This window comes from Macrobrachium rosenbergii, chromosome 18 (assembly GCF_040412425.1).
Source record: "Macrobrachium rosenbergii isolate ZJJX-2024 chromosome 18, ASM4041242v1, whole genome shotgun sequence".
NCBI lineage: Eukaryota > Metazoa > Arthropoda > Malacostraca > Decapoda > Palaemonidae > Macrobrachium > Macrobrachium rosenbergii.
The window spans coordinates 20,911,734-20,921,733 of NC_089758.1; the positions used below are offsets into that span (position 1 = coordinate 20,911,734).

Genomic DNA, 10,000 nt, shown 5'->3' on the forward strand with positions numbered 1-10,000 from the left:
TTATTATTATTATTATTATTATTATTATTATTATTATTATTATTATTATTATTATGAATCTGTTACACTGACGTGGAATATGTATTTTTAAATGTTTAAACATTTTTTTAATAAAATGTAAAAATAGTCGTTAAATACTGAAATGATAAATTTATTATTATTATTATTATTATTATTATTATTATTATTATTATTATTATTATTATTATTATTATTATTATTATTATTATTATTTCAGAAATTACAATGAAAATTTCTGAAAAGTATCCGAGGCAAAAAAAAAAAATATCATAGAGTAAGTTTGCAAATTATATTAATGTATTGCTGTTGAAAAAAATAAAATAAAGGAAGCATGAAAATTAAGTAAAGGAAGCATAAAATTTAAACAAAGGAAGCATAAGAAAATAAATTAAAAGAAAGGATAAGAAAAGAAAATAAAAGAAGCAAAACCGATTAGGCCTACTCACTCCGCGAACAGAAAACTGATGTCTGTGCCACGGCCTCCGCGCCGCGTTCCCTTCAATTAAGCATAACAAACTGCTCTCCTTATTATATCAAGAGGATTAAAAAAAGCCTACTTTTTTTTATGAACTCCTCTGGCTTCTTAATTTGGTTAAGGACCCACCCTACCTCCCTCCCCCTCCTCCCCCTTCCAGGTATCCTTTAATCAGGATAATTCAATCGTTATCTCCTCTGTAACCAATAGTCTCCATATAACCACTCTGTAACAAATGGTCTCTTGCAACCATATCTGTAGCCAGTTTTCCCTTAACCAATCATCTCTAACCAGTCATGTCTAACCTCTCACCTCTGTAGCCAATCGTCTGTTAACCAGCCATCTCTGTAACCGGTCATCCCTTAACCAATCATCTCTAACCAGTCATGTCTATGACTTCTCATCACTGTAACGAATCATCTTTTAATCAGCCATCTCTGTAACCAGTCATCCCATAACCAATCATCTCTAACCAGTCATGTCTATAAATACTCATCTCTGTCGCAAATCATCTCTTAACCAGCCATCTCTGTAACCGATCATCACTTAACCGGACATCTCTGTAACCAATCATCTCTATAACCGCTCCTATCTCTAAGAAATCAGCTGATAACCAGTTACCTCTATAACCAGCCATCTCGTTAGCAGTTATCGCTTAATCAGCCATCTCTGTAACCTTCTATCTCTTAGCCAGCCATCTCTGTAACCTTTTATCTTTTAACCAGCTACCTCTGTAACCTTTATCTCTTAACCAGCCATCTCTGTAACCTTTTATCTCTTAACCATCCACCTCTGTATACTTTTATCTCTTAACCAGCCACCTCTGTAACCTTCCATCCTTTAACCAGCCATCTCTGTAACCTTTGATCTCTTAGCCAGCCATCTTTGCAACCTTTTATCTCTTCAACAGCCATCTCTGTAACCTTTTATCTCTTAGACAGCCATCTCTGTAACCTTTTATCTCTTAGCCAGCCATCTCTGTAACTCTTAGCCAGCCATCTCTGTAACCAGTCATCTCTTTAAACAAGAATGGCGGGCGTCATAGCATTTCTTGAAACCTCTTGATGTATGTATACATGTTTACGTATTCAGGGAGGCTGTCACACAAATGCACGTACATATACGAGTATAATCAAAAGCATGATTTTATATATTTACACGGATTTTAATATTTGCATGTGTACATATACGCAAAAGGTACACACGTGCACACAGACACATATATGACCAATTGTTTATTCAATTTGATGAGTATTAGAATACTGCCATTATAATCTGAGTTGCCAGAGGCAAAACGATAAATAATTAAGCAACAAGTGATGATGAAAAAATCGGTTGTTATATACACATGTCTTGGTAGCTGCTTGCGTCCGTATCAGCAAAGGAAACATGATAAATATTTCTAGTCCTGATAATGTGTATTACATTGTTTGAGAGTTATGATGATAATAAAAATAACAGCAGCAAGACAGGTACAATGTACAGCAATAATGTTAAAATATGAAAAGCGGAATGCACAAGGTTATAAATGGAATGGAGATGGATTTTCACATGACAGACTACTTTAGCTTGTAACCACTTGCAAGTGAAGCAATTGCAATTACTTTCCACCGTACCGTGAGGGATTCATCTTTAGCACATCAACTTAAAAAAAAGGGTGTCAGTGCAACTTGCAAGAGACACTAGGAGTCTCGTGTAAACGGCATTGTGATGCAACTGAGTTAGAAAACAGCAGAATGAGTGAGGGATCGACAGCAGTTGTTAAAACAGCCAAACTAATAAATAATGAATAAATAAAATAACTCAGACTAAAATCAATATGTGAGTCCACAGTGCCGATAGAATTCAAATAAACACAATGAAAACTATTCCGGTAGTTCACTGTTTTATTTTTAATAATAAATGCAAAAACACTGATATTTTTATTATTCGTTATCATTCAGTATTTATGGGACAAGATAAAAAGCCAGAAACTTACATAACTAGCTTTGACTGAATAGTTAAAAACAGTATTTACTAGTATTTAAAGCCGTTTGAATTATCACGTAACATAGCAACGATGTTTTTACAATAATAAATGCAAAAACATTAATATTTTTACTATTCATTATCATTCAGCATTTATAGGAGAAGCTAAAAAATCAGAAACTTACATAAGTAGCTTTGGCTAAATAGTTTAAAAACAATATTTACTAGTATTTATTTACTAATATTTAAAACCATTTAAATGATCACATAACTTTAAAAATTGTTTTGACATAATAAATGCAAAAACAATATTTATACTACTCATTGTCATTCAGCATATACGTGAGAAGCTAAAATATCAGAAACTTACAATACATAAGTAGCTTTGACCGAATAGTAAGAAATAAAAAAAACAGTATTTACAAGCATTTAAACACATTAAAATGATCACATAATAACAGTAACAATGGCAGTAATAATATAAATAATAATAAATATAGATACCAGACTGAACAAACAAATTCTCACCCCCAAACTGTATCTGTTAACTTTTCACAAAGACTTTTGTTACATTTGTGCCTTTCTAAATTTGATTTTGTTCGAGATTATTAAATTCCATTTTACTCTTTTTTTTTTTTTAACCTTTGTTGTTGGTGCTTACTTCCGTCCTTTTTTTTTTTTTTTCAGTGGATTTTCGCATTCAGTGTTTCCAATTCTTATTTGAGAGAATTATATTTTTTTTCTACTGTTATTTTTTAAATGTTTTAGGTTATTTTGATTTTGGGGCTTTGGGAATGAAAATTTATGGTCGCGCATATGAAATAATGAGATTATATATATATATATATATATATATATATATATATATATATATATATATATATATATATATATATATATATATATATATATATATATATATATGTGTGTGTGTGTGTGTGTGTGTGTAGCCTATATATGAGCAACGCGTGTGTTTGTGTATTTGTGTTTGCTTGTTTTTATTATTAACTGTATGTGGTTGAGTTTGTGTGTGTTTCCATACATTAACCAAATGAATAGGCATATTTCATTCTGTTATTTTTGATCTCTGAGGAAAACAAAGATTTAAATATAAAGCTATCACACAATGGTACTTGTTTACTAGTATTATTCCGAAATCAAGGTGTTGACTTTTTCTCCTTATGCCTAACAAACCATACACGGCACTATCAGGAAGATCGAGAATATGAATGGTGGTACAGTAAAAGCAATGAAAGGGGTTGCAGCTAGGGGCCGAAGGCACTCTGCAAAGAACCTCAAGTGAATGCCTACAGTGTATCACATGAGGTGCACTGAAGGCGCTACCCCCCTACGGGGCCTTAGAGTTGTATGATTTTATCTATGTAACGCACCTGTGCTATTATTACTTTGGCAAGATTTCGGTGTTAAACAATTTGCTGTTGAAGGAAGCTAGAAAATTGGTTTCATTCAAACGTATGAATAAAATGAATGAGCTTTTCACTGGTGATATAGATCTTGAGTTTAAATATCGATTTGTGAAGAGTATAAATGATTGATTAAGGCTTAGCTAACGGCGATTGAATTTCCCTTTTTTTTTTTGTGAAACTATATAGATATTGAGGTTGAATTTTGATCTGTGAAGCATATAAATGATTCATTAAGGTTTGGCTAGGGCACTTAAACTTCTGTTGGCAAAACTGTTTTATTCAATGAATGAATGGATAAATGAGCATAAAGCATCTCTTGGCAAAGTAAGATAAAGGAATTAATGAATATGATATTATTAATAAAAAAAGTACTGTTCCACGAAGCTATTCATGTTGATTGGGGATACCGATATCAAAGACTCAATTAACGAAAGATGGTGAATACATTCAAATTTTATGTTCAAGGAACAGAGAATTATTGACGACCATTTTCAAGAAGAGGAAGCGCGAGGTCTCAGCCCTGTTTATCCTCGACCTCGTGCTTTCGGATAGATGTTTCTGTTGATTAGCCAAACTTTCATATTTATGAAAGACCTTTAGATATTTACATGGCGATAACAAACCTTTCTCCAGTAATACCTGCCCTGGGACCCTACTCTAAATGAACAGTACTTGCAATTAACGGAGGGGAAAATCTATCTCGGCTACGCCCACCTCAGAGGGAAAAGGCATATTGGAAAGGAAATAATAATAACAGTAATTATAGGTGTGGCTGTTATCGGTGCTCTTATTTGGACCGTTATGATAATAACACCTATAAATTGGCAGAAACATCATCAACAGTAGCTAAGCACAAAGGTAATAAGTAAAAGTCAGAATATGTCGTCCATGTAAGCCCTGAATGGAAATGTTAACATACGGCGAATGAATCATTCAGTGAATAATAATAAAATGATAATACAGTATTCAGTGATTGCGTGAATAATAATAATAATAATAATAATAATAATAATAATAATAATAATAATAATAATAATAATCTCGTGAGTCACTAGAATGGTGGAAAAGTCCACAAAGGTGTAAGTGTAAAAATATATATTTATACTTACACCATTGCGGATTTCTTCACCAATAATAATAATAATAATAATAATAATAATAATAATAATAATAATAATAATAATAATAATGTATAAAAACAATTTTAGTAATGATATCCCCAAACCAAATGACAAAAAAACAAAATAAATAAATAAATTATCGTGATTATGTGTAGGCGGATTATATAACAATACAACTGACTGTTTCTCAAGCAGAGAAATCATTCCCCTCATTATCTTCTGCAAATAACTCGCGCTTGACATCAAAGCAAAATTATATTTGTCAATAGCCAATAAACGATAACTGCTTATTTCACAAAGGATTTGAAATCTTGCGGGATAAAAGGACTTATTATAAATATCTGTGTGTAGTACGTTTGTAAATAAGCTTAATGATACTGTAAAGTGAATTAGTCAAGTTAATGGTAATGGTATTAATTATATTACTGACTTAAGTGTGTTGATGTATTGAGGGTGAGAATATAGGAAGTATATAAAATAACACCTGTTATTATATGAATGAATATATATAGTATTTACAGTACGATAAGTACTATAAATATAGTATTTATAGTACTGATAAGCAGTATTAAGAGTACTGGACACATGACATTGATTAAGATATATATATATATATATATATATATATATATATATATATATATATATATATATATATATATATATATATATATATATAAAATGCCAGAGTAATAATAAAATAGTGCTTGTCTTTTTATGAATGAAACGTTCTGAATATTAAAATAGTAGTAATTATAGTAAGGTGGGAACGTCACACTGGTAGCAAATCCATTTTTTCGTCTTCATGCTCAATACTTCTGTGATATTAGCATTAGTTTCAACAATAGCACTCACATTTGACCCTTTCGCCCTCACCGAACATATTTTGCTACTAGGTTACCAGGGAAGTAGGAGCAGCAATAATAGCAGTAGTGAAAAAAGGCGACCCTGTAACGAGGCTATAATATCGAGGATCAAGAGCCACAGTTTGTTAAAAATAGTTATGTACAAAGTTAACTCTGTACATGAATATTTTTAACACTACTTTGGCTTTTAATTCTCAATAGTAGTAGTAGTAGTAGTAGTAGTGGTTGTTGCTGATGTTGTTGTTGTTGTAGTAAAAGCAGCAGTAGTAACAGTAATAGTAGTGGTACAACCAACCACTGTCACTATCGCAAAACTCCAGTTTACATATCACCCTCTCACTCTCCCTCGGCGTAACTGTCATTTAGCTACTAGATAACTAGTAGTAATAATATTAGTATTCATATGATTACTACCCTCGCAACTTCAATTATCACGTATAATATCAACCTACTAGGTAATTAGAAGCAGTAGTAGTAATTATATAGTACTCATATAATTACAACCCTGTTAACTTCACTTATCACACATATTATTAACTTGCTAGATAACTAGTAGAAGTAGTGCTAATAATAGTAGTACTCATGTAATTAGAACCCTGTTAACTTCAATTATCACACACAATGACTAGAAGCAGTAGTAATAATAACAGTATTACTCATGTAATTACAACCCTTTCAACTTCATCTACCACATATATTATTAGCCTACTAGGTAACTAGTAGCAGTGGTACTAATAATAGTAGTATTCATCTGATTACAACCCCCTCAGCTTCAATTACCACATATGTTATTAACCCACTAGATAACTAGTAGCAATAGTAATGATATAATAGTAGTATCCATATTACAACCCTGTTAAATTCACTCGTCACATATATCATTAACCTACTAGATAACTAGTAGTAGTATTAGTAGTAGTAGTAGTAGTAGTAGTACTTTTATTAAAACATTCTGAGCTTCAATGATCTTATATATTATTAACCTACTAGATAACCAGTAGCAGTAATAACAGTAGTACTTATATTACAATCCTCTGAGATTCAAATATTGCATATATTATTAACCTAGTAGACAACTAGTAGCAGTAGTAGTAATAACAGTAATACTCATATTACAACCCCGTTAACTTCACTCGTCACATATTAACCCACCAGATAACTAGTAGCAGTAGTAGTAATAACAGCAGTACTCATATCACAACCCTGCTAAATTCACTCGTCAAATATATTATTAACCTAGTAGACAACTAGTAGCAGTAATAACAGTAATACTCATATTACAACCCTGTTAGATTCACTCGTCGCATACATTATTAACCTACTAGATAACTAGTAGCAGTAGTAGTAATAACAATAATACTCATATTACAACCCTGTTAACTTCACTAGTCACATACATTATTAACCTGGTAGATAACAAGTAGCAGTAGTAGTAGTAACAGCAGTACTCATATTACAACCCTATCAACTTCACTCGTCCCATATATTACGAACCTAGTAGATAACTAGTAGCAGTAGTGGTAATAACAGGAGTACTCATATTACAACCCAGTTAACTTCACTCGTCACGTACATTATTAACCTACTAGATAACTAGTAGCAGTAATAACAGTAGCACTCATATCACAACCCAGTTAACTTCACTCGTCACATATGAACCTACTAGATAACTAGTAGCAGTAATAACACTAGTACCCATATTACAACCCTGTTAAATTCGTCACATATGAACCTACTAGATAACTAGTAGCAATAGTAGTAATAACAGTAGTACTCATATTACAACCCTGTTAAATTCGTCACATATGAACCTACTAGATAACTAGCAGCAATAGTAGTAATAACAGTAGTACTCATATTACAACCCTGTTAAATTCGTCACACTGAACCTACTAGATAACTAGTAGCAATAGTAGTAATAACAGTAGTACTCATATTACAACCCTGTTAAATTCGTCACATATGAACCTACTAGATAACTAGTAGCAATAGTAGTAATAGCAGTAGTACTCATATTACAACCCTGTTAAATTCGTCACATATGAACCTACTAGATAACTAGTAGCAATAGTAGTAATAACAGTAGTACTCATATTACAACCCGGTTAAATTCGTCACACATGAACCTACTAGATAACTAGTAGCAATAGTAGTAATAACAGTAGTACTCATATTACAAACCTGTTAAATTCGTCACATATGAACCTACTAGATAACTAGTAGCAGTAATAACAGTAGTACTCATATTACAACCCTGTTAAATTCGTCACACATGAACCTACTAGATAACTAGTAGCAATAGTAGTAATAACAGTAGTACTCATATTACAACCCTGTTAGATTCCCTCGTCTCATATTCACTTGCTCACTTACCTTGTATATAAAATATCAAGACAAGGATTGCTAGGGCAACAGGCGACGCATGGGCGGAGTCCATCATTGTGTCAAGTAAATATCTCCTTTCCTTTTCCTTTCTTGTGTCTCTTGCGTTCGAAAGCTCAGTGAGGTTCCATCTGTAGGCAGCACTATGCAACGGCAACTAAATCTCTCAGTGGCGGGAGTTTATTGATCCATCTATTCAGAAATCTTGATCATTGTAATAAAATTTTTGTTTTATGGTCTTTTCCATTTGGTCAGGCTGTCGGTAACCCGCTGTCATATTTATGCATTTGATATCTTTAAGTAATTTCTTTACTTTTACTATGGTTTTTAATTAGTTGTTTCCAGTTTATTATGAAATTTTAGTAATTTTGTAAAACTATCTTGTGAAAATAAAATAAACTAAAGAATTGTTCAACGACGTTTCAACATCAGTGTGTTCAGACACTAACAAAAAAGAAATATGAACGCAGAGAAAAAAAAAATGGAGAGAAAGAGAGTGGGCGCGAGTGAGGAAGCCGGGGAGCGAGCGAGTGACATCCTCTCCCTCTCTCCTCTTGTTGATAACTGGTTGAGTTGAAGTGCCTCTCCGATATGGCCCTGTGTGGCACACAGCATTGGCCAATGGCAAAAGGGGACTTAAATGTTAAGAATAACTGCTCCATTATTGACTTACAACTCTCTCGGCACGAGGTCGCGGGAAATGAAATGCTAATTGGATGAAACTTCCATTTTCTTTGGACGCTTTTATGGAACTGAGTCAACTGTCCGTTGCACAAGCGTCACCGGGTGATGATTGCTGGAAAGAGGAAGAAGGAAAAAAAGAGAGAGAGGAGGTGGGGAGGGAGGGAGGGAGGAGAGAGCTTAATCGCTAATCGTACGTCTGGCACTAGAGACGGCGGGACGCCGTTGCCACGGAAACACGTGTGATGAATCGGTGATCTTTGTTTTGAATGGGAGTAATTGATGTCATAATCTGGAGAACGGATTGCGTTGTGTGTTTTGTAAACACGATTTGTTGGCGTTTTTCGGCCGTTGACTGTGTTTACATTATTCGTTCTGATGATTTGGCATTTAGATCATTATTTTATTTATTTATTTTTTTTTTTGTCTTTGATAGAGCTATTAAACAACGAAAAGTTTTATAAACATAGAACCACCCGTCTTTTTTTTATATATATATCGTACGTGCCAAAACATTAAACTTTACCAAAAGTGTTTTCTTTTTATGAAATGTCATGTTTTCCTTTGATATAGATTACAGAATATGGCTGATCGCTTATTACTTTTTTTATTTGGGACTAAAAATTGAGTATTTTGCTTTCGTTTGTAGTTTACTTCAACAGTTTTGTAAACATTCCCAGTTGTTGAAGAAGGTAGATTAAGTTACTAATCTGAAATTCATGTTTTTACAAAGATAAAGAACAATTAAAAATATCAAATAAGGTATGAATTAAAATAAGGAAAAAAATCCGATTAGCAAAACTAACGGAAAAACATTAATGGAGCCTTATGGATAATTAAATGTTGTATTTTTCATTCTGTGGTGAGCTACACAATAAAAATTATATATTTAAATACATATATAGAACAAAAAGAAATCATTGGATACTTTCCTTTTATTTTAATCTACACCATATTTGATATTTTTACTTGTCCTTTGCATTAGTAAAATATGAATTTCAGATTAGTAACTTAATTCACCGCCATCGGCAATGGAGAATGTTTTCAAAACCCTTCAAG

At 32.6% G+C, this 10,000-nt stretch overlaps 1 protein-coding gene across 1 annotated transcript in view; it reads right to left on the reverse strand.

The window, feature by feature from the left end:
* Positions 1 to 9,037, reverse strand: part of LOC136848181 (uncharacterized) — a 110,391-nt gene extending 101,354 nt beyond the window's left edge. The window contains exon 1 of the mRNA XM_067120477.1: positions 8,252 to 9,037. Within this exon, the coding sequence (XP_066976578.1) occupies positions 8,252 to 8,318 (67 nt within the window). The 5' untranslated portion in view covers positions 8,319 to 9,037. The remainder of the gene's footprint in view (positions 1 to 8,251) is intronic.
* Between the last annotated feature and the right edge of the window lie 963 nt (positions 9,038 to 10,000).